The sequence below is a fragment of the Nothoprocta perdicaria genome, unplaced genomic scaffold, assembly GCF_003342845.1.
Source record: "Nothoprocta perdicaria isolate Ctin4 unplaced genomic scaffold, notPer1 scaffold_95, whole genome shotgun sequence".
Lineage (NCBI taxonomy): Eukaryota > Metazoa > Chordata > Aves > Tinamiformes > Tinamidae > Nothoprocta > Nothoprocta perdicaria.
In genome coordinates, this window is record NW_020456254.1 from 2,172,036 (window position 1) to 2,197,359 (window position 25,324).

A 25,324-nucleotide genomic window follows, 5' to 3' on the forward strand; every position below is an offset into this window, starting at 1 on the left:
GCAGTTGACCTTTCTGTGAAGATGGGAGGGTTTGAAGAACTTTTGGACAGAATCCATATATTAATGCTTAGGGAATTCTGGCTGAGAGAGGCACAAATGCCACCTCTCCAGACTGTAATATATGTAATTGAATTTTTTGCTTAGCATAGAGCATAGTTCATTTTAATTACAGATAAGGTTAATAAAGTATGAGTGCTAAGGTTGCTCTGAATCACGCATTGTTCTGGCTTAATAGTTTTTCCATCACTGCTAGAATCAACAATGTTTTAAAAAAGAATGCTTTTGGAGTCCAAAAAACAGCATTATGTTAGAAAAAATAATTGAAAATATAATCAGCTGTCTATAGGAATAATAAAAATAAAAGTTTTAATTCAAAATGTCAAAATCAAAGTATAACATTGTTCAGTCTGAGTGGAAATGATGGATTCATCTGCACACGGATAATGGTTTTAAGGGTAGCATAGTACCTGAAGCCCTTCTTCCTGCTGTTTCTTGAGCTTACGTGCAACACACTCTAAAACTTTCTGGAAAAGGGTCTGCACAGCACTGAGCAGATCTGCCATTTCATCCGGGTCAATATTCTGGGCCAAAGAAGCTTCAATAATCTCTTTAAGAGCACACAGCAGTACCGGAATACAAAAGCCACCTCTCTCTAGAGAAGAAGATAAATGACACAATATTAAAATTTTAATAAGATATTCTTCAGGTACAAGAACAGCAGCAGTTTACAAGTGTAGATGATATCACATCTAGCTTCTGAGGCCTGTAGCTGAAATTTTCATACAGCGTAATCAATATTCTATCAAGTACTGCATACATGAAAAACACAGTAGAACACAGGGATTCTATTTGTGGATTTCTTCAGGAACAGAGCTGTAATTCTGTCCATACTGTAGGCAAAAATTTCCAAAGGTGGACCGAATATCAATAACTCTAAAATGTTATCTTTTAAAACACCCTAAAAAAAAATAAATAAACAACAAGTAGCAAGTGGCAGGTAAGAGCAAAGAAGAAACCCTAGTAATCAATAGGAACAGGGTTCTGGACTGATTCTCTGCTTCTTGTCAGATTTCCCAAAATGCTGCCATAACTTTTGACCATATTATGAATGCAAACTGAAGCTGTAAATACCATTTTTATGACACATAAGAATGAATGCTTTTACCCTTTTGGATTATGATGTACGAAAAATCAGTTAAGCATATACAGAGATGTTGAGATTAGCACAAAATAACTTACCTGACTGTATTACCAGGAGTGCCACATCTAAAAGGCGAGCTTGAAACTCAAGATTTCCGAGGCCAACCATTATGACATCTTTACAGACTGTCAAATAGGCCTAGAAGAGAGATGCAAAAATTTATTAGGAAAAAAAAAAAAAGAAAAAAAAAAAGGAATTATATAAAGCTGCCCTTCAGTCATAATAAGTAAGAAAAAGAATATAAAAATATAAAAAAAAAAACAGAAAAAAAAATACTCTTTATAATTATACTGGAGAAACATCCATTCATTTCATCAATTGTTATTCATTTTCATGTCTATATTCCAGAAGTCTCAGCCCAAGTTATACATAAGAAATCCTACCCCACAGCACTTCAGTTTTTCTATGATACTAGTCCCACAGTCTAGCAGAATAAGCACGTGTCTATCCTCTCTCAGAAGATAAAAGCACCATGACTGCAGTGGACAAGTGCATTTAGGAGCACAAACAACGGAATCCTACCCCATCCCTAGCCACCACACGTGAAACAGCCTAATCCCCTTCTACTGTATGAAAGAAGCAACTGTAACTCTTGTGTATTTTAAGGACATTTTGAGATGGACATATTGTGCTCTTTGATTAGCAGCTTTGCTACTAAACAGACACTCCAAATGCCTTATTCCAATAAAACAGAGCACAGAGAAAGGTTAAAAAAAATCATAGGAGCTGCATAACAAGAATGTGGCCTATTATGGAGGCTTCAGGCGGCCTGGACTTCCAGATAAGACATATCAGTCTTGACACTTCGGTTTGAACATTGGAAATAACGATGCAAATGGGATTTAAGTTCTACTAATAAAACACACTCGGTGTTCCATTATTAGCTAGTCAAGTAAGATGTCAGGTGTGTTTACTGGTGATAACTGCCTATGTTTTTTCTATCAGTAAAGTATCATCTTCATTTCATATTCCTCAGAGTTGTCCTCTGCTGTGCTATTCAGTGCTGTGAAGGCAGCAGCAGTGGTTCTGGGAACTCCCTTCCAGGACCTTTGCTATAGAAGAATGGATGGGGCTGACCTTCCACTTCGCTACATCCTGGTTTTGGGTAACTGATTTCTTTGAATTTTCAAAACTGCATTTCTGCCACAACCTTCCCTCTGTGTTAATGTGTTTTTCCTTAAACTGCATAAGCATTACTCCCATTTAATATGAGAGATGGGGGGGAAAAAAGTCACCTGCAATTCAGGAGGCATGGGTTACATTGCATGCTAGAAAGTTTCAGTGACGATTCTCACTTAAAAGTTTAAAGCATAAAACACTTCCTCACTTCAACAGACATATTGAAAAGACGTTATGCACTATTAGGTGCAAAAAATCTAGATAAGAACCAGGCATTGGCAACTCCACATACTTCATTTAATTGCTAGAGTAACCTACCATGCACTGTAGTTTGTTGGTAGTTTTTCTAAAGCCATACATTCCTGAAGTTTGGTGACACTTAAACACAAAGTTTTATGCTTTAAGAAATGTAAGAGATATGACATAGCTAAATGCCATTAAAAGAGCTTGAGACTTTTTAAGCAATGATGCCAACAGCAAAACCACAAACCTATCCTCAGAACAATCAGCAGCGTTTCATTCCTTCCTTGATTTACTGGGTTCCAAATATTCCAGTGCACTCTAAGCGCTGCACAACTGTTGCCCTTCCTACATATATGACTGGCAGCAGTACAATTTAAGTAGCAAGAAATCTCTAACCTGGATAATTGACTCTGAAATACTACGGTGTTCTGAAATGCCATCCTCTTGACCACTTGCTAGTATAAAAGGTACAATCTGACTTTTTATCCAAGTGCCTGTCTCCTCCAGAAGTGCAAGGTAATCTTTTCCTTCTTCAGAAAACTGGAAAAAAAAAAATAGAGAAGTTTTACCAATTTCAGTTTCAGCTAAAACGTCAGCTGTAGCTTTAGTTTGTACTGGAAAGGCACAACTATACCTTGTTCTGAAGATGAATGCTCAACCTGCAATAGAGGCTGAATGCTCTTAGGCCAGTTTGACTGCAGCTACCAGAACTTGTATCAGTTGTTTTCAGAATTGAGCCAAGAACTTCCTGTAATATCACATTTAGGCATTTTCAGAAAATACTTTCTAACATTTCTTGTCTATGTCCATAAGTTTAAAACAAAAGAAAAAAAAGTGTGTATATATATATATACACACACACACACACACACATATATCTTCCCCAGAAACAGGCATATTTTCAAGTACTTTTGCTTTGCAATGCCAAAACTAACAGAATCACTGGATAACTGTGGTTGTAGCAGAACCCTGCAGAGCACCTGGTCAATGGCCCCTGCTTAAACAGGTCAGCCCAGGACCACATCCCGAAAGGCTTCCCGGACTCTCCACAGACTCTTTGGACAACTTCTTCCAGTGATCATCAACTTGCCCAGTGAAGAAGTGTTTTCTTACGACATATTAAGGAAGCCTTATTTTCAGACTCATACATATGTTGAAAGTCAGATCCCTTAATAATGTTCAGCACTAGATCACAAACTCTTGAGATACTTAAAAATGATAAACATATTAAAATCTGACAGTCGCAAACAATATGAATTAGTATAATTCTATTTTAGAATATTTATCTTAAATATAGATGAAAAGGAAAAGTTGGTCTTGCCTTTAAGTAGCCTAGTTTTCTGTTTGGAAATTATTACAATCAAATTAACTTTGGATCCTTGCAGACCTTCAGTTGGAGTCAGGCAACACGAAGTGTTAAGCACTCTTTTGTGAGTACTATATATGGCAAGGGCAACACTACCTTTGCAGCACCGAGAAGTCTCAACAGCTGGTTCAGTTTCTTTTTAGGAACAGCAAGCAGGCAACCTCGATTAACTGGATGAGTCAATAAATATTCAATGTAATCAAGTGCTAATTCTGGCTTCGATTCCTGCGCTATGTGGATGCGCACTCGTCGTTCGGGTGTTTTAGTGCTCTAAAGGAGAGGGAAGCACAGAACTGGTATCACACAGGGTGTTTAATGACAAATACTTCTAAAAGAGAATAAGACAGTATTAAAAAAGTTCCTTCTAAAAGCCAAATAAAGGTATTATAAATGTCATTGATTTAAGCTCACCTTTCTTGGGGTTAGCACATCAGACAACCAGTCACAGGCTAATTCCATAATATGTCCCACTTGACCCCAGCGACATATGCAGTCTATTAGGGTGGAATATTTGCTCTCACCAGCTCCATTGTCAAGATTTCTGAGTTTCGAAATCACACTACAGCTTTCAAATAAATAAATAAAAATATAGACACACATAAATATATATACAGATACAAACACACACACACACACACTAGCGCAGAAAAGATTCAACCACTAAATAAACTAATACCAAATAACCCTTGCAAATGGCTTCAAGCACATTTGCACCATAGAGATTGTACTGTAAGATGTATTTAGAAGATTAATTCATCGTTAGGACATTTAATGCACTAATAGAATAGAAAATTAACAAATAATTAACAAGAGATTTCTTTTCACTGATGTTTTGGCTTTAAATAAATAAATAAATAAGCAAATAGTACCTGAACGTAGGAATCGCAGCAGGTGGCATAAAGGATGCCAGGATAATCAATGGAACAACACAACGATCGTCCTAGGATAAACACTTCTGCTTTATGATGTGCATGTGCAAACACATACATACATGGAAATTTAACACGTACTGAAAATAAGTATTATTACATTAACTCAAATGTAAGGATTTACCTTTTTTCCTTCCCATTACAAACAACTACGATGAGTTATTTATGGTTCCATTACATTAAAAACCTTTGTAAAAGAAAGAATTGTTCCAGCTTTCATATATCCCAATAGTGGCTAACAGTGGCAGAACCATGACACCATCTAACCTCTCTGCAAGTAAGTGGGGTCTTCAATTAACATCCATTCCATTTTGAAATGTATTAAAAAAAAAAAAAAAAAAAAAGAAAGAAAGAAAAAAGACTCTGAAGAGGAGCTTGGGTAACAGTGGCAAGGCAAAAATTCACTAGAAGCTGTTCAAATATATCACAGGATAAGGTACCATCACAATCTCACTAGGACTATATAGACACCGATCCATGAAAAAGATTCGTTAGGAACAGTCTCTCTGTATCCGCACCACGAACATATTCAAATAAAATTACCTTTGAAGACACTACAAGAAGAGCTATTTGTTGCAATAAAAACTCTGTGTGGACTATTTAAATAATAGTTGATCGTTCAGACTTGGGAATTAGAGAATGGCTTTTACTCACTTGTGGAATTTCAAAAACTTGCTGTTGCTTATGGATCATGGTAACAACAAAAAACAACACTTAATCCCATGAAAACAGTTGAGAAATAAACACTTAAAAAAGAAAACATAGAAAAAACATGAAGCCATTACAGGAATATTTAAATTTAAATCTATGTTTTCTTTACCTTAAATACTTTAAAATATTCAGGAAGTACAGCAGCAAATTTTCTGATGGCATATTCCTTGGCATCTTCATTGTGATCTAGTGACTTGTGAATACTTCTCCAAAGAATTACAATGATTTCCAACAAACTTGCCATGGAGTTCATGTCATTTATTGACAACACATTATTCAATGTCTGAAATACAAACAGATGATATTACCCTTTGCATTTCAAGATCTTAACGTTGGTTATAATAAGGCTTAAAAGAATGAAAATCCATGTATTGCAAAATGCTTTTGGCTTTGTTGCAGAACAAACTTACTTATTCTTAACACACATAGAGCTCTGGTGATTTTGCTACATTATTTCTTCTGTATACATTTGATTGCAAAGTCAAACAAGTGTACATGAAGCACTAGAATTGGAAAAGTGCTCATGGCTCTCATTCCTTCTTGCTTATCCGAGCTACTTCACCTAATTACCATCATACAGAGCATGGAAACACCACAGTGGTGGTTTTCCCCTTTGAAATCCCGGAATGCACAAGTGCTTTCCTTCTGACTTTCGGTTTCTCATTAACTGCTACCTCAAAATCCATGTCACAGAAGTTGTTCTAACTTATCATAAAGTAAACTTGCTTACACTTATGTTCTCCTTTTCCTTTTCATCATCATCACCACCACCACCACCATCATCATCATTATGGAAACTCTCTTTCATTGCCTTCTGGATGCAGGCATTCAAGCAGCGCCGAATAGTTAGCATCAATTTAGCTACATATAAATACAAGAACAACCAATTAGATATTTACTATTTATTCAGAATGTTATTAGCAATAACTTCTGCATGTAATGCCAGATTGTCATTCTGATAGTTGGGCAACTGAACCAGATATAGTCAGCAAAAAAATATACCAAATTTCTTAGTAAAAAAAGATATGGAAAATAATTTATATACTTTGATATCAAGTAGAAATGGTACTTTCTGTAATTTCATTGTTAAGACAGTCTGCAGATTTTAAAAAAAAGAAATAGCTACATTAACAAAGGCTCACATGCAAACTGGGCCCAGAGGAACTTTCCACATTCATCTGACATAGTTATTCATTTAATGAACAATATTCAAAACACATCTCCTCAGATGTAAATCCCAATTATTTAATGAAAGATGCAGAGGCCTAATCACTGCAGTCCTTAATGAGGAACTCTCCTTGAATAAATGAGAAAGGGTTGCCACCTGCACTGAAAAAAATGACTTGGCGCACTACATTAGCACATGTTATTCCAAAACTACCTGCCACAAGTGAGGATTGGAAAAGAGGAAATGGCTTGAACTTTGTGCCTAAGTAGTCCATGCAAATTACTTTTTTTATGGTATCAGGATTCATTGGAAATAAAAATGTTCATTTTACTTGGCAAAACAGAAGTCTTTTCCAAAAGGTGATTGCTGTGGTATGTAGTGTTGTCACTTTTAATGTGGAAGAGGGCTTTTTAGATCTTCTCTGAGCAACTTTAAAATACTATCCATCCCAGATAATCAGATTATTAGAAATATTTTCACTTCATTGGCTTAAACAGTTTTAAGGTGGAAGAAGAAAGAGAGATCAAACAAGGACATAGGCGAGTGAGTGTAGTCCAGAACTAAAGAATCATTTTTGCTTTCTTCATTGTTGACAAAACCCAGAACTGAAACTACCAGCATTTAATACAGGTGTTGAGAATGTCAAAAACCGTGAACTATGGAGCAATCATGTGGTGTGAAAATGGTATTTCTAGATGTTTTGTACTTTACCTATATTGGTGGGGGCAGTATACTCATAAGCATATTGATAGAACTTTCGAGCTGCTGCTGAATTCATCTGGATGAGAGTAACGCAGCGTTCACACCACACATCCTCAGGCTGGTTAACGGGGAAGAAGGAGTTGAACAGGAGATTCACGACGCGCCGCGACACAGGCCGTGAATCGACTTCCAGACGAGCCAGAAGATGCTCCATGGGACAGATTTTCCAGAACTTTTTAAAGAGAGAAGAAATTGAGAAAGTTACGGGGAAGGAGAAAGAGAAAAAAAAAATGAGAGAGAGAGGAGGAATTAACATTATTAACAGTGTTTTCACAGTTTCCTGCACAAAATAATATCTACCCAAACAGCGTAAGCATTTCTATAGCCTTAAGCTTATTTGTATCTTAGTATATATTAATAATAATATCAGATCAGTTCATGACTGTAGATGCTGGTCTGTTAAACCATATACCAGCAAACTGCAGTCAACTTTTTGATGTTGGAGTCATAAATTGTGAAGAGTTAATCCTTGGTACAGGAAAAATTGCAGAGTACCTGTGAAATTATAGATTATTATTAGGTGAAATGCGTATATTTGGCAAGCAGGTAACTCTTGTTTTAGAGATATATTCTTTGGGTGCTGCAGGCTTAAAACTCTGCCAAATGAAGCATTTGTTCAAGGCTTAACTCCCCCCTAAACGACAGATGCACTATATGAAGTCACAGGTATGTATGTGCCTAGCATATGTCCTAAAAAAAGCAGGCTTAGCAAAATACAAAGCCAGGACTGAAAATATAAAAGTGAAACCAGTAAGCCACTGATATTGTGGACCAGGAGAAGCCAAAGGCACGCTAATGCCAGTGGGCTGAGTAGCATCTCCCTAAGGGTCCACCACAGAATAGAGAAAGGTTTTTAAAATATAGAAAAAGATACTATAAAAAGAAAACCTCCACCTACATACATGACTTCTACTGTTTGTCTTCTGAGGGCGAGTCCATAAAGATGTTAGGCTTTGAAAAAGGGAGAAAGTGACCTGAGCTTATGATACCAGCAGCTGCTGGGAAAAGTGCCTAGGTGCAGAGAAACACTAGATCTACTTCAAATCACAACAATCCCAAGCCAGGAAATAAATATTTTTCTTTCCCCCATATATCTCAACTAGAAAGTAAACTTTCCGATCTCTCTATAAAAATCTCTTCCTTAAAAATATCCAGGTTTTTCTTATGGGTAGCTCCTTTGAGAAATATAGAAAGTTGCAAGCTGACCATGACACTAGGACCAATCAATTTATAAATATTCTCTGTGAACACCATAATGTCAGTAGAATTTATGAAATAACTAAAAAAGCGCTTTCAGGTTTCTACCTACCTTTGGAAGAACTTCCTTGTTCCCCACCCCTACCCCCCCAAACCCAAACAAAAAACCTAAAATGGAGAGAAATAACCAAGAGAGCATTTCACAAAACTTAAAAATAAAGCATCATTTATATGCTTAAATATATAAAAAGAGTAAGTCCAGCATTAAAATTCTGACTACATTATTATGACATACTATTATGACTACATTAAACATGTTTTTTCTCCTTTTAGGATTACTGCAGCAGTCAAACATACATAGTTTTAAAATAAATACTGTGGTTTTAATCTTCTGTTTGTTACCTATCATGCAATTTATCCTACCTTAGCTGCTTTGGTAGCCTTAACTTTGAGCAGCATATCCACAAAAGCCACCCGCACTTTCTCAGAATTGTCATGGAGACTGTGCTTGGCTGCTGGCAGGAGCTGCTCCAGTAATGGGTGACTTAGTTTGTTGTCCAAAATTATTGGCAGACACTGCAAGAGAAAGAAATGCTAACTAAAAATATCCAAAGAGCAACTTACAAAGAGAGGTAACTAATATTGTTGAACTGGATTACGGCACTTCTGGGGCTAAATCAAGAAGAGGCAGTAGGGAAAGGCTTTTCCAGAGACACAGTCTCCAGGTGTGTTCATTGAAAACTAAGAAACAGTGGGCTCCAAAATCAGGATGTAAACCTGCACACCAAGGCATGGGTTAAACCTAGTGAAATAGAAACATATTGGGACCCATTTGCACGCATTTTTAAATGAAAGCGTAATTTCTAATAGATAAGATGATCGAATTATCAACAGCTTAAATTTATCAGCAAGTATGGGAACAGAGATTCAAAGTGGCTGGGAATCACAAAATAGAACAATTAACCCTTGTAAAGGGCATTAGTTCATACGTATATATCATTTATAGGAATTTTATCGCATCAATAATTTGGCAGATTAAGTCATTTCCTTGAGTTAGTCAAGTAAAAGGCAAAAAGTGACAATAATTTTAAATTTACAGAAAAGATTTACTTTAAAAACAGAGCAGCGAACATCAGCAGATGTTACATCATATGCCAGCTCTCCAATCAGTTTTTTTAAAAGGTCTGCAAGAATTGTTGGGGGAATCATCTCCCAGTATTTGGATGTTATCTGACTAACTCCAAGTATCCCTGTAGAGCGGACAACTGGATGAGGATCTTCTAAGAGGTTCTAAAACAAACAAGAGAAGAAAAATGGGAGTATATTAGTGCGACTCCACCACTATTTAACAATAAACTATCATGAGCAAATATTACTATTGTCTTTTGAGCATTATGTAAATTGTCATTTTATGAAAGAAGTATAATATTAATATTTCCCCAAGGTATTTTATTATGAAGTAAACTAAATTTCAAAATAAAACATTGTCCAAGATTTTCAGTAATTTTGGAATTTCAACTTTTAAAACACTAACAAAAAAAATACAAAACCTCCACACCTTCTAGTAAGTCTTGCATTCATGAGTATTTAGAGTATTTATGAGTATTTTTCTCCTTTTGTATTTTCTGTTTGCCACATCTGCATATACACACTTCACTTAAACTCCACAACTTCTATAACCGCAACAACAGCTTATTTTTGACTTAACCTTGCTAAAAGTTTCATTTTTAAAACACACATTGAAACTTACAAAAAGTTCTTCAAACTGTTTCTGAATTTCATTGTCCATCTCCTCTGTGTTAAAATGGGGATCACGGATAGGAAAAGCATCAACAAACAGGAACGCTGCATTCGAGCGAACTTCTGAGTTCCTGGCCTGTCATAAAGCCAGGGAAAAAGACAGTTTTCAGTAGGTAGAGATTTTTATTATCAAAAAGCATATCTGGCATATAATGCTTTCAACACTTCTGGCAAAGTTTTATTTCTTCTAATAAATCTTGGGTTTGGAAAGTTTAAGAATCAATGTGTTTTGAAACCTAATTCTACTAGTGACTCAGGTTTTACTCAGCGGGCAGGAGCTTAAGGTTAAAAAAAAAATCCTTTGTTTCTGTAACTTCTCTATATTTATCAAGCCTTATTTTTTAATCAAAGTTCCTGAAATCAGAGTCAGGGAGTCTTTTTTAACTCCGAGTAAGTTAAAAGCAGTTAGTCACTATACATATATGCTTTGGTATTAATCATTAATGCTTCCCTTTGAGATACAGAACCCTGAATTCAAGTAAAGTTTTCACTGATAAATTCTTCATCTATATCTGAATTTATGTGAGGAGTTCAAGTCTATTTCTTCAAGAAGTACCTTTAGACTAGGTACCAGCAAGGCCAGAAAACAGCTTATCTAAAGAGCATATTCAGTTCTGCATCTATGCACATGAATAATAGGACTGTCTTCTGAGCTCTGGGCAGCCCTCCAAATATCAAAATAAGCCTCAAAACCCTCAGATATTGGATCATTTGTAGCTTTTTTTAGTGTACTACACTACCCATTTTCCTGCCTGTGGAGCTGCAAATGTAAGAAAACAAAGTGTGTTTAGACACACAATAGTGAAAAGTAATTTCCCTTTTAAGCACAATAAGGGATAGAGAACAGATAGCAGGTAAAGAGATTAAAGAAAATAAATAAATAAAAGAAGTTTAAGTCATCTCAGAAGAAAGCTGAGATCTAACCACACAACCACCCTATATTTAAGATGTGAGCAGTGCGATGAGGGCAGCCTGGCTTGCGTGGAAGGAGGGGAAGAGAGGCTCGCTTGGAAAGAAGAGGAATGAAAAATTCCATTTGGATTTTGGGTCCAAGCAGTCAGGAATTGTAATTATGTCCCATTAAAAGGAAGAAAAACTTTTAACTTGGGGCTTGCCTGTATTGAGAAACTAACGCAGAGCAAGTCTATATATAAAATGAGAGGGAAATAGCTCTTTCACACTAGTGTTTCCTATGAAAATTAATTATTTTAAAGTATGCTTTTGTGCAATAACCTAGACCTCACCTACCAGGGCAATTTCAGAAACTTAGTTTTGATAAACTTTATATGCATTGCATTGAATTCTCTTAAGCTCATTTTAATTCTGAATTGTGTACCCATATTTTAAAATTCTACTCTTAATTAATTGGAATTTATCTCAAATGTCTTTGCATGTTCAGGCTTTTATTACAGAATAAGTGTCCTCAGAGTTAGAAATAAATTCCATGGGGACTTTAAAAAATCACATGCTATTTTATTCTACACTAAATTGCACATAGAAGAGGAGCCTTTGGCTATTTAAATGGATAACGATTCTTTAGCTTTATGCTTGTGTATCTTGTAGATTTTTCAGAACTTTCCTTTTTATATACAAAAAAAAGTTTATACACTTTCCCTTTTTTATACAAAAATTTTCCCTTTTTTTCAGTTCATTTTCAGAGCTTTAAGTTCCACCAGACCTCACAATACTGAAATTAACTTCAAATTTTTATGAAATATTAACCTTTTGCAGAAAAAAAGGTCTCTAATGGCAACTTTATCAACAGCTTTACCTCTTGAAAGGGCAGTTCTTGTTTTTTAAGCTTGAAAAAAATGCTTAAACACTATTTATCTCATAATGATTAACCATATTTTATATTTATATAGCTTCTTACATTAAAAATCAATCACTGCATCAGCCGTCTCCACTGTGCTTGTACATAACATGCACTTTCCATAATAAAGATATAAGCAAATCTAAATAAGTTATATAAGGGCCAATATTGTAAAGGCTTATAAAGTTAAAATATTTTATAAACATCTAAGTAGAAGTCACAAGGCTTATGCAACATAAAAGATTTGCAAAATGAGCAGTTTATTAAGAAAGATGTAAGGCAGTTTCAAAACAGACCATCATACAATTCCTTTATTCTTATAACCTGAACATTGGACAACTGGGTGGGGAGAAACCTCATGAAGTTCAACAAGGGCAAGTGCAAGGTCCTACACTTGGAGAGAAATAAGCCCAGACACCAGGACAGGCTGGGCACTGACCTTCTGGAGAGCAGCCCCGCAGAGAGGGACCTGGGTGTCATGGTGGACGACAAGTTGACCATGAGGCAGCAGTGTGCCCTGGTGGCCAAGAAGGCCAACGGGTTCCTGGGGTGCATTAAGAAGAGCGTCTCCAGCAGGTCAAGGGAGGTGATCGTCCCCCTMTACACAGCCCTGGTGAGGCCACRTCTGGAGACTGTGTCCAGTTCTGGGCTCCCCAGTACAAGAGGGATGTGGAGCTGCTGGAGAGAGTCCAGCGCAGGGCTACCAGGATGATCAGGGGCCTGGAACATCTGCCCTATGAGCAAAGGCTGAGAGAGCTGGGTCTGTTCAGCCTGGAGAAGAGAAGGCTGAGGGGGGATCTGACCAGTGCGTATAAAGGGGCCGGCCTCTTTTCAGTGGTGGCCACTGATAGAACTAGAGGAAATAGCCACAAACTGAAGTATCAAAAGTTCCACAGGAACTTAAGGAAAAATTTCTTAACAGTGGGGGTGACAGAGCCCTGGAACAGGCTGCGAAGAAAGGTTGTGGATTTTCCTTCTCTGGAGATCTTCCAAACCCGCTTGGGCGCAGCCACATGCTCTAGGTGACCCTGTGTGTGCAGCGGGGGTTGGACTAGATAATCTCTAGAGGTCCCTTCCAACCTTAAGGATTGTATGATTTTATAACAACTGATGTATTTTCCCATTTTTACAAAACAGAAGGGTAAAGAAGCCATTCCGTGATTTTCCCTTCTGTTATGTGGCTAGTCTTTCAGAATAAGATATTTATCTAAAATTAAACTGCAATTTCAAGTTTAGGAGAGGATTCCTTACTAGATGGGAAGCTTAGAGTTTTCCCTACTTAGGTCTGTATCTAAGTTACAGAAATCATCCTCTTAAAAAGTCAAACAGCTCAGTGGCACATGAAAAAGAAAAATTAAGTATCTATACTAAAGTCAAACCCAAGTCAGTGGTATATGTGAAAATAAATTGCTAAGTTGATTCAGTCACATGTTTCTTTTTAAGGATCACAAATATTTTACTGATACATTAAGAATGCAAAGTTTCCCTCACACTGAATCATTGTATGATTCATATAATTGCTACGTTTAGTTTTATACAACCCTCTTGGTAATGTTCCAAAATCTGGGTTTGCAAGAAAGGGACCATTTTGCTATGTATTAAAAAAAAAGTCCATGATTAAATCAATATGCCTCTCAACTTCCAAGCTTAAAGTGCTTAAGTGTAAATCTACGCAGAAGCTGTCAGACAGAAAAAAAAATCCTGAAATTGAGATGGACCTCCAATATTCTTCTAATGCTTCCAGCATTAGAACCAAGTTATGAACAGCTGCTGTTACAAATGTCAACCACTTCTGAAATCAGGATTTTCTCCCAGGGTTCTACTGCAAATCTACAATGAATATTTTTGATACCTGCCCAAAAAGGGCTAGAAAACAAATTTCTTTCTGAATGCTTGAATAAGGGCACTTTAACAGCATGCAGTTCATACAGACCATCATAGTAGAAAAAAGGATTATCTCTAAGTAATGCTTCAGCACAAATAATCTAATTCAGTTACATTCTAAGGAGAGTATTAAACAAAACGTCAGAGCAAATAACCCTGTGGACATTTCTGGCCTTAATCAATGAAGCATTGATTATTTGTGCATTAAAAAGATCTTGGAAAACAGAATAAAATATTCCAAGTCATTCCCTGCCTGAAAAGATGAGAAGAACAAAAGTAGCGTTAGCCCCACAGCCAACTGCAATCCTAGAAAGGACTCCTGTAGAAAAGAAAGGAGTATAGAAACCTACAAACCAATAAACCAAACTGAATTACATAAGCAAATTCTACTCACAGAAATTAGATAGCATAAACTTGCAATGTTACTCTGATACAATCAAGATGATCAACACACTTGATTTTTTTTTCCCCTAGCCACTTAACTTTAAAAGCCATTAAAACAGAACAAAGAAGGGAACCCAAAGCTTGACCATTAGAGAAAGATAGCCCTGTACTGCGAAAAAGACAATTACCTTCAGCGCTCTCCAAAGGATAGGCTGATACAACCTATATAGCATTTCTTCAACTCCCTGACGAACTTTACTTTGTTTATGAAAATAACTCAGCATCTACAAAGGAAAAAAATAAAATACTTATATATAGTTGTACATTGTTTTCAGAGTTGTAGATGAGACAAAAAACCCACCTTTCTTTTACATAAGGACAAGAGGATTTAGCATATTATGGAGAATAATAAAATTAGACATATATATGCATTGAAAAAAAGCAAGCATCAACACTCCTTGTGATTCTGAACTTTAAAAAAGCCTGTGCTTAGTAGCAAAAATCTGTACTATTTTCATAACAGGATTATGAAGATAAAAGAAAGAACAAAAAAAATGCAGAGGAAGAAAAAATAAAGGACCTCATGCAACTTGATATAAAATAAAGTCCCTATCTGAAACACTGGACAACTTGAAAAGAAGTATCAGCTTTGAAGTCACAATGCTCACAACTAGGTCTAGACATGGAAATCTGTGAACGGAATCCACAAAAACAATGTTACAGTGGAAGAGTGAATTGAACATATGAAGAGACTACGTACATCTTATTTATACATCAGGATGACAGACCTAACCCAAGATGAATAGAGGATCGTTGATGTCTTTGATTAGACTTCATCAGGGAAAGAGTGAAAAGTATTTTAGTATGAAGAGGAAAATTTACCCTTTCTAGTAACTGATCTGATTTTGACACTCTAATTCATGTCATGGCCTGTAGGAACTTACCTCTCTCACTTTAGAATGAACAGAAGAGTTTCTGGGAAGGTGTATTCCATGATGCATGAAGTCCTGAATACAGTTATGTTCAAGTATCTACATTGAAAACACATATAGAAATATTAATAATTGTAATTATTGTACACTACCCAGCAAGTTGCATTTTTCTCCAATACAAACAACTGAAAACAGTGTTAGATATTATTTCTTATTTGGCTTCTGCTTGACTCAAAGTTTTCCATGCTAGGTCAGCACAAGTAGATTTCATAATTTTAGTATACATAATTCATTAGTTTCTCAGAGTTTCTCAGAGCAAAGTTTGTAATTCAAAAGTATCTCCATGTTGTACATGAGAGTTACTTGGCATCTGAAATCTGGCAGGGCTATGGTGTCCTGATTATGCTTTTGATCATTTCCACGCAAACTCATAAAACCTAGATAAGTATGTGATGCTATATGATGCTATGATATATATAGACCTGCAAAAGCTGAATAAAAGCTTATGTTACTCAGGTAACTAACTACTGTGCTTAAAACACATTGCTTAAATGCAATTTGTATAAGGGAGTATTTCAGTGGCTGAGTTAAAAGCACTTATCTGCAATCAGGGCAATCACAGTGGCCAGTGCAACTCACTCATTCCTTGAGCACGTTGAAAAGACCCTTTTCCTTGGCTTGCTTAGGAACCTCCCTGAGGTTGGGAATTCACATACATTTACCTTGAAGCTCAAAGTTATCCAACTGTGAGATCAAGTATAGCATTACCTCTAAGGTCTCCTCTGACATCTTCTTCCAAGCCCTGAAGTACACTTCTGAAATGTATGTCATCAGGGATCTATATTAATACACAAGAAACATCAACTTAACCATACACACATACGTTTCAATAAAATACTAACATGAAGGGGGGAGGGAGGGAGAAGGGAGGATGAAGGAAAAAACAAATAAATGGGAAAAATACTTTTTAATCTCTTGCAGTGGAAAAGTTAAAATATTAGCTCAGATATTTTAGCACTCATAGCACTCATAATGAATGCATAAGTTGTTAGTGAAAGATCTATGGATTTATATTCTAACTGAAAGTGAATATGAAGAATTATTTTGACCACACTTCACTGAATAAGGAAAGGAAAAAAAAAAAAAAAACACATTATTCACCCATGAGTCAGTTTTTTTGGCTATGATTTTTCTAGGTACTTCTCATTAGTACATCCCTATACAGTATGTTATCAAATTAAATTGTAGATTGCTCACAAGAAAAACAAAAACACAAGAAATGCATAAGTCATATATATGATACATACACATATACAAAAATAAAAACACCTTACAGAAGAAAAATCTGCAATTCTATAACACTAATACTGCAAGTAGTACAGCAGTTTATAGAAAAGCAATTTGCTTTAGGTAATGCTAAATAAGCATTTTATTACACCTATAATTGTATACGTAGGTATGTGCAAGGCAGCTATTACATGAAATTATTGACACAATACACTCATTTTATTCAGTAGATTTCTAAGCCTCTGCATTCAGATATTTTCTGTCAACATACAAGGTATTTTAGAACTTGAGACAAAGAAAACTTTAGCCAAGCTCTTAATACTCATTAAGAATATCTGTGGTTCTTACCTTGGAAAAAACTGTAATTGGTTTTTAACAGTTCCATGGATCATTTTAATGAAGTTCACATTCCAGCCAAACAAAAAACTCAAGAATCTTCTTCCCTGTTGAAAAGAGTAAATGGAAAAAATATATATATTTTGTGTGTGTGTGTGTGTGTGTGTGTGTATAGATATAAACATATAAATATACAGAGGATGCCCCAATTTAAAAGCTGCTGCTGCAAAAAAAGAGTAAATAAATATAGGGTTACGGGTCAAATGAAACAAACTTTTAAAATAGAATAAGCTTTTGCCTACCTCTTCTTTCTTAATGTGTTTTATGCTCATAAAACACTGAAGCAACAAGTCCTTGACTACATTACTCTCCTCCAAGTCGTAATCAAAACACAGTAAGGTCTGATGTAGATTCCACAGACGAACTATATCTGCACCCTGAGAGAGGACGGGAGGAACGAAAAAGATGCCTGCTGCATTATAGTGAAGCAGGTAGAAGTGTGAACCTTTAAAATGAAGAATCAATTACAGGATTTTTAACCCTGAATATGAAATGCACTGGTACAGATATTAGGAGATCATTGGATGGCAAAATTAACAACTTTTATTTCCATCACAAAGATGACAAATAGGCATAAGTGTGGAAACACTGACTTCCAACAACCGAAGATAGGCAGAGAGCAAGCTGACATTTTATGCAAAATAGATAACTATGCCACTTCTGAAAATTTTTTGCAGTAAAAGCCACTGTTCATAGCGAAAAATAAAAGAAAGGGATGAGTGAAAGAAACATTGGGTTAGTGCAAAAACATGCATGTCATTTTGCTCTAAGTAACTTACAAATTAGAAAAGAAGGACTTCAATCAATTAGTAGAGAAATATGTTAAAAAAAAAGTCAATATTATAGAGTAACAGAAAATTCAGCATCCCATACAAGAAGTCTCTACAAGTTGCTGAATTAACCAAAAGTGCTACTGAATCCTTGGTTACTGGACTTCAGAAACAAGTAAATTAAAAAAGACTGTAAAATAATAGTTCATTTGTGATACTGATGCTAAAAATCCTAAGAGTTTATTCTAAAGAAGACAACATTTTCAAGTCTTGTTTATGCATGCAACCTCCAAAGGATGCTTTGTAACCAACATGCATTCTAAGGGATCATTAGTTAAAAAGCACTAAGACAGTGAAAACAAGTTAACTTGGGAAAGAGAGTATTGTGGAGCAGTTTTGTTTCTTAGAACATTCAGTAATAACTTAAAAGTCTATATAGTTTCACGATACCGTAGCAGCTTTATTCAGGCTTTTTCTTAGCAGGATAATAAATGCAGTTTTTCCCAGCTGTTCCTTCCCTTCCAGTCCTTTCTCCCACCAAAGTTCACATATTCGCTGGATGGCATCCTGTAGGATTGTTTCAGCCTCAGGCAATGCAGGAAGAATACCTACAAAATTATAAAGTAATTATTTATTGTAATGATTTATATTAATCCTGTAAAACACTAGTCAATTCTACATGCACTTGACGATGTCTGCTAGCTTTTTCCATGTTTTTACATCTTATTAAAAATGACTTATTCCTATTGTGGGTGTAACAGGTATGTTAATTTAAGGTTTTGGTTATTCGATCAATAGTAAGAGAATCATTCAGCGCAGAGATAAGAAGAAAAAATAAATCACATCTTTAAGACTACATCATTTGTTTTTATGTAACAATCCCTTAATTTTGTTTAATATGAACTCACATCAGTATCAACTTTGGCATTTTTACCTGACTGAAATGAATCAATACATTCTGAAATGAAATGGTATTTAAGCAAAAAGTCTAATACACTCATCAGTTGGAATACAGTATAAAGTACATTCCATGACGGACATATACGTACCATTTAATATAAAAGCACATTCTAGAAGAGCTTTGTAGTTCACGTTTTCATCCACTACAGGTATGGAAGCAATAACTACGGCTGTCACTCCTTGGATCACAGCTACAGTTTGTTTCTGGAGACAGGGGATGAGTGGGAAAGATGAGGACCAAATTCTGCAGGCTACTTTATAGTCAGAGGATAACTATGACAACAACTCTTAGTAACGGAAAGCAAAAATGAAACGTTATTCTGCTTCCATTCTGAACAGAGTGTATTGGCATCCAAAAGCAATAAAGTTCAAAAGCAATAGAGGCATAAATTTAAAACATAATGGTTTCAAAATATTTGAAAAGGCTTTTGACTCCAGTCAGCTTGTCATAACGACCTGTCATATACTTATTTTAGGAGATTTTTACCATTTCTGGAGTTATCTCAACTTCCATATCATCATTATTTTCATCATCTTCAGTCCTCTGCCATTTTTCCACAGGGTTCTCCATCAAAATCTGTGTCAATAGATGTGTCAGCCGCTCCCACAGTACTTCTTTTTGTTTTCTTGGCAGTTCTTGAAGTAGCTCATTTAAGTCAAATGGATCAAATGTGTTTTTCTGTGAAATGGTTATAAGGCATTACACATGTATCAGTGAAATAGCTTTTATTTCATCATTACATTTCCTAAAATTAACATATGCCTTGAGAATAAGAACTATTTGCCATTCCTTTGAAGTAATAAAGTATATCCTGAAAGTTGTATTTCTTTAAAAAGCAGCATGAGAAAATTCTGTTTCTTGTTACTCCTGTTAGTTGACATTATCAGGAAACTACAGAAACTCTTTTAAGAATAAAGTCTTTATTCCTTGATACCAATACCACTGAACATAAACCACGTCCCTACAACATCATATTCTCTTTCATGTGTTCGCAATACTCCATCCCTGATGGAAGAAATTTCATTCTCTTAGCTAGAGATTTGAGAACTGGTGAAATTACCTTCCCTGATCCCAGCTTCCCAACTAATTCCTGAGCACATTAACTCCATATTCTCCTCTTAAATTCTACTTAATGGAAAGTCAGATCTGGAGTTCCTGAGGCACCATTAGTTTCTATAACAGAGGACTTTGCAATTTGGTCAGTTGAGGTAGCAGGCACCACATTAAACAATCTTTGTCATCTGTTCAGGACCAGTCAGTACAGAAGACACTTCTGTTGAAGTTCAAGAGTCTTCAGGATGGAGGATTCTCCATCACATATAAAATGTCTGCTAATATCCTTTAATATTCTTCTAACATTTGTCACATTGGTACATTTGGCAACTTTCCATAAGTGCTCGTATATCCTCAAAACTAGAGCTCCAAGAGGAGCAGTATCCTTGACATATTTAATTACATAAAATAACTTCTTTGGTTTATAGGGGTTATCCACTTCACCAGGAGATCAGTCTGAATGATTTCCTCATAAGACCCCTTCTAGGGTCTCAGATATAACTCAGATGTGGAAAGCCTATTAGCATCAAGAGCAGGAAAGGGAACACACATAGGAAAAACAGAGCAGAAGACAGGCAAAAACGGACAAAGATCAAGAGGTTCTGAAGATTTTTGAGATGCAACTTGCAACAGTGAAGTTCCCAGAAAGGTTCCCAGAAAGCTAAGAGGAGAAAGCTCTGTTACATATTTATAGCAAAATGTCTATTCCATCCTACAGCTGGAAAGAGAAACAATTAAGCATGGATGCACAGGGAGTTGTGTAGGCCTCTACTTCAAACAAACCCAAAAGATAAGATATTAAGATCGCACTGATTTGAACAAAAAGAATGTATTCATGATAAGACTAGAGCTTTTGGTTCATTCCTTGGGATGAAATGAAGCAGAATTACTCCAAAACCTATTAGGGAAAAGGATGTCATTGAATGATGGAAAAAAAATACAAATTAGTCACATATATCGCTAAGAAATACTATGTTTTCTTGGCTTGGATTTAATGGGAAATTCAACAGAATTCCATAAAGATTTTGAGAAGCAGTATAGCAACCTTTCAATAATAAAAGAAAGAAAACAGGAAAGCCCAAATCAAACAAAGGGAAAGTAGCAAATCCATAGAATTTAAAAGTATTTGAATCAAATGAAAGAATGAGAGGAGGTAAAAAGAAAATTAAAAGGAGGACAGGAATGGGAGACACTGAAATGGTAGGAATGCTAAAAAGAAAACTTGAAACGTGAAAAAGGTCAATTCTGAGGCTAGAGCACAAAATAGGTAGAATCATAGGAATAAATACAATATGCAAAGTAAGGAAAGTTATAAGACTAAAAATTCTTTTTTTCTATTAAAAAAAAAAACTTTCTCCTTTTTTTCCTATATCCACACACCAACTTCCAAAGAACAAAATATACCACCACAGCCTCCTCCAGAAAGGAGGACAATTATTTAAAAATGTTTGGAGAGAAAAATGAATAAAACTGCTCAAGTCTGGTCGACAATCAAAGAGCAATCTAGCCTGGATATTCCTTTTCTCTTTCACCATGAAGGAACTTAGGCTATTTTAAAACCGATACTTTCTTTAGAGATTGTGATAATCAGTTTCCAGAGGTGTTGGCTAGGGAATTGGAACTGAAGCTTAGAAACTAAAAGGATAGAGGCTACTAAACTGCGGCAAAAGGGATGTGTCAAACAGTTCATTTCTAAAATACAAGAGGGCTCCGTTTTGGCACAGTAATTCAGTTTTACAAGCAATAGATGGCTGCACATTGTTGTAAGAGCTCTTGTGAATGGGTGATGCAAAAATGATACCCACATCATATTGTTCTCCAAGACACGGGGTCAGAAAAGCAAATTTTAATATGAAGAGACCATGACGAATATCAGGATCAGTTAGTGGATGGAGAAGGGAGAAGAAACTTGACCATCAACAAGGAAAGAGAAAGTATCCTATATTATCCTAAGCAGAACAATTTCTTTTCAAAGTGATTTGGGGAGAAATATAAAAATAATGGGAAGGAGCTTTGAAGAAAAGGCAATCCATGAATAAAGTTGTGCCCCTGACTTTAGCATAAGAAAATGCCAAGTTGTAACCGGAAAGCTCAAAATACTTGGACAAAGAAACTCTCAGCAGCGTTTGGGACACAAATAATTATAAGCTTATTAGCATGATAACAATTGTAGATGCGATAGGTTTCATATCTATGTTTCATTAATAAATTAATTTGTCCCCCTGTGAACACAAAGTTCAACTGTACTTTACTTCACCCTGACATGATTTATTTTGTTCTTCTCCCTGCCCTTTCTCCATGGTCCCTTTAGAGATCTATTAATCTCCATCATATCTCCAGAACATTCAGTGGTGGAAAGAATTATTAAATACAATTGTATGTTGACTAAAGAAGTAGATGGCCTAAACTATCAAATCGGTGAAAAAATGCTACCAAAACACGTCTTTGCTAGGTCTGTATATTAGCTCCCATTTGTTATACAGCAGCAAACTTACTCTTTTATGGGTCCATATTTAAAAAACAAAACTTTCTCAGTAGCAAATGAATATTTTTCTACTGTTATTGCTGCATTAACCATTATTCTAAAGCTGCAAACTATATACAACAACCAAGTATTTAAACATGAGCTGCTTTGTAACATAGGAACAAATTCAGATTGTGCTTTTTCAGCTATGCTCCAGTAAGTTCAACTTATTTTCTGCAAAAGTGCTATTATTTCCACATATGGGCTATTATGTGAGCACATATGGGGAAAAATTTTCTGCCCCTCTGACAGAGAAAGATTTAAGACTTAGCGATATATATATATTATATATATGTTAGCGATATATATATGCATTGTTGCTTACTTACAGGAATCTGAGTAAAACGCAGGAAATCTTCAATTGAGTCCTTAGACACAACTTTTAAAAAGGCTTCACGCTTCATTATGGTCTTTCTTTGCCTTGTTTTATAAGTCTATACCAAAAAAAAAAAAATCAATATCCAAAATACTATTGGACCCAAACAGAATATATTAACTCACATTTTTTTATACAAACCATTACAAGTCAATTTTTCACTCCTCAACCTGATTTGGCATGTTTAGATTCATAACCGCATAAGTCCACAGCATGACAAATTAAAACTCCCTGTATTTATTAAATAGGAAAGCCTTAAAAGCTGATGACCTTTTCCAGATTAATCAATTAACTTCTGGCCAGGTCCTCCCCAGGGTCCCGCACATACCCCGAACAGAGGAGGAAGCAACTTGTGGGTTAAAAGGGCCTCTTACCTGACACTCTCACAGGAAGAAATCCTCATGGACCGACGGGCTACGCTCCCAGAAAAACTGGAAAACTGGCTCTGGCCAACAACAGCAGGAAAGGGAGGAAAAGGTGATCGCCGCGTTTAGAGGCAGAGAAATGAGGCGAGTGCCCCAAGCAAAGCCGGGCCCGTTCGGCCGCCCCGCCGCCAAGGCGCCTTTCCGCGGAGCTGGAAAGGGCGCGAGCCCCGGGAGCTGCTCGGAGACGGGGCAGAGCCGCGAGGAGCGCGTCCCTGTTCCTGTTCCCGTTCCGGCGCCGGCGCCGCCGCGCGCTCGCCCGGCGCGTTCGAACGCTCCCGCCGCAGCCGTTGGGGCGCGCACCGCTCCCGTCTCGCGAGAGTTGCTGTCCCGCCCGCGCAGCCGTTGGCGCGGGCGGCCGTGAGGGGTGGTGACGTCACCACGCGCAGCAAAATGTTAACAGGCTTTTTTTTTTTTTTTTTTTTTTTTTGGTAAATCAGGAAGTATTTTTCAAACTGCACTGAGCAGGAGCAGTTGTATTAACCACAAACAGCCTTCCCATTCTGTAATATTCCCTCTGCAAACTCCTCTGAGCTCCTCTGCAAACTAAAAATAGTCACTTTAAGGCCTTCTTTTAAGGGCTTAATTTGTTGTTTTCAATTTTGCATTTCCAGTTTCGTTATATTTTTTAATGTTTCCCAGGGATAATAGTGTCTGGGAAGAACTAGATGCTTGCCTGAAATTGTTTAATTTCAGTGTATGACTGTGGAGCAGTATATGTTGCTCTGCTGTGCAACAACAAAAAATAAAATGAACGTTGTCTACAAAAAATCTCACATCTGATAGAACTTTTCCAGACTGTGTTTTTCAAAGCAAAATCTGATTCAGATTTCATTGAATTAAGAATACTATCTGTAAAAGTTCACTCTTTAAAAGAAGCAGTTATGTTCTTCAGCAGTAGTTTTATTTTTTCATAGACTCTCCTTTAATCTTGCTATATCTCAAAACTGGGACAGTGACATTTCCTCCCGTATATGTTTGACTGAAATACTTTTCCTGTTTAATTTTTTAAAGTTTTCTGACTAAACCATTTAGCTGCTTTTTTTATTTATCTTACTTTTACTTACTTGATGAAAATTATAGAATGAAAAATAAAATTTATTTTATGTTTATTCCATATAATTAATTGCTATTCTGTGTTGCTTCTGAAACATGTATACAGAGAGGACTAATGTTACTGCACCTCATGAGAGAGATTTGTCCTTCAGCCCTAACACCCACGTGTGATAGCCAGTACACGTCAACTTCAGGCACAGCCCCCCGATCAAAGGGGCATTTTGCTGCTCCACAGGTAAAAGAGTAGCAAAAATTGGGATTCCCTTCCCTTCCCTTCTCCTCTCTTCTTCTGCCATGAAGCAGCTTGCAGGAGCAACCATCATCATTGTGCAAGAGCGAGAGTAAATACAAAGCATTAAAATTGACATTTGTTGTTTGACAATGTCTGTCCTTTCTGCATGTATGAAAAAATCTCAGACCCTTTAGAACTGAAATGATGGGGTTGGTTATTGCGTCTCTTGTGTGGCCTGAACATTGTGTTAATACCTCGATTACTCCTTTAATTAGCTGCTACATTAGTCACCTGGTTACTGTTTATTTAGTCGGCCCATATCGATTTAGTAAACAGGCTAGAATTTCTTTCAGCCTATGGGTTGTGTTGAATAGCAACCAGAGAATGATGGGTTCATATTATTGAAACTAAAAGTTGACACAGGTAACAACAGGCTGGATAACACAGAAAGATTTGATTTGAAGAAGGGTGTAGAGAGAACAGAGAGGCAGAATGGAGTAGGAACCCAAAGCGAGTAATGAACCTACAATCCTATTTTCTAATGATCTCTCTTTCAAGGGCTACTAAATTACATGCCTCTTTTTGACATGGCTGTTCATCAGTTTGAAATAATCTATACCCGTTGATAATAATCTCGTATTTATTATCATTTTCCTGTCAAGTCAAGTTAAAGCAGAAATGAAAAATGGGCCCTTCGCACATGGTTGCTGAGCAACCGCAAATAAAGATTTGCTTTTG

General features: G+C 36.3%; 1 protein-coding gene across 1 annotated transcript in view; it reads right to left on the minus strand.

Annotated features, from left to right (window-relative positions):
- NCAPG2 (non-SMC condensin II complex subunit G2) overlaps window positions 1–23,423 on the minus strand; it is a 29,880-nt gene extending 6,457 nt beyond the window's left edge. The window contains exons 1-23 of the mRNA XM_026053005.1: window positions 23,251–23,423; window positions 22,830–22,934; window positions 19,410–19,601; window positions 19,012–19,126; window positions 18,413–18,570; window positions 17,435–17,569; window positions 17,145–17,239; window positions 16,278–16,347; window positions 15,522–15,608; window positions 14,766–14,861; window positions 10,447–10,572; window positions 9,807–9,986; window positions 9,120–9,272; window positions 7,449–7,671; window positions 6,300–6,430; window positions 5,679–5,852; window positions 4,799–4,869; window positions 4,341–4,494; window positions 4,026–4,199; window positions 3,198–3,311; window positions 2,960–3,103; window positions 1,240–1,339; window positions 468–652 (exon numbers count right to left, since the gene is read on the minus strand). Of these exons, the coding sequence (XP_025908790.1) occupies window positions 468–652; window positions 1,240–1,339; window positions 2,960–3,103; window positions 3,198–3,311; window positions 4,026–4,199; window positions 4,341–4,494; window positions 4,799–4,869; window positions 5,679–5,852; window positions 6,300–6,430; window positions 7,449–7,671; window positions 9,120–9,272; window positions 9,807–9,986; window positions 10,447–10,572; window positions 14,766–14,861; window positions 15,522–15,608; window positions 16,278–16,347; window positions 17,145–17,239; window positions 17,435–17,569; window positions 18,413–18,570; window positions 19,012–19,126; window positions 19,410–19,601; window positions 22,830–22,904 (2,952 nt within the window). The 5' untranslated portion in view covers window positions 22,905–22,934; window positions 23,251–23,423. The remainder of the gene's footprint in view (window positions 1–467; window positions 653–1,239; window positions 1,340–2,959; window positions 3,104–3,197; window positions 3,312–4,025; window positions 4,200–4,340; window positions 4,495–4,798; window positions 4,870–5,678; window positions 5,853–6,299; window positions 6,431–7,448; window positions 7,672–9,119; window positions 9,273–9,806; window positions 9,987–10,446; window positions 10,573–14,765; window positions 14,862–15,521; window positions 15,609–16,277; window positions 16,348–17,144; window positions 17,240–17,434; window positions 17,570–18,412; window positions 18,571–19,011; window positions 19,127–19,409; window positions 19,602–22,829; window positions 22,935–23,250) is intronic.
- Between the last annotated feature and the right edge of the window lie 1,901 nt (window positions 23,424–25,324).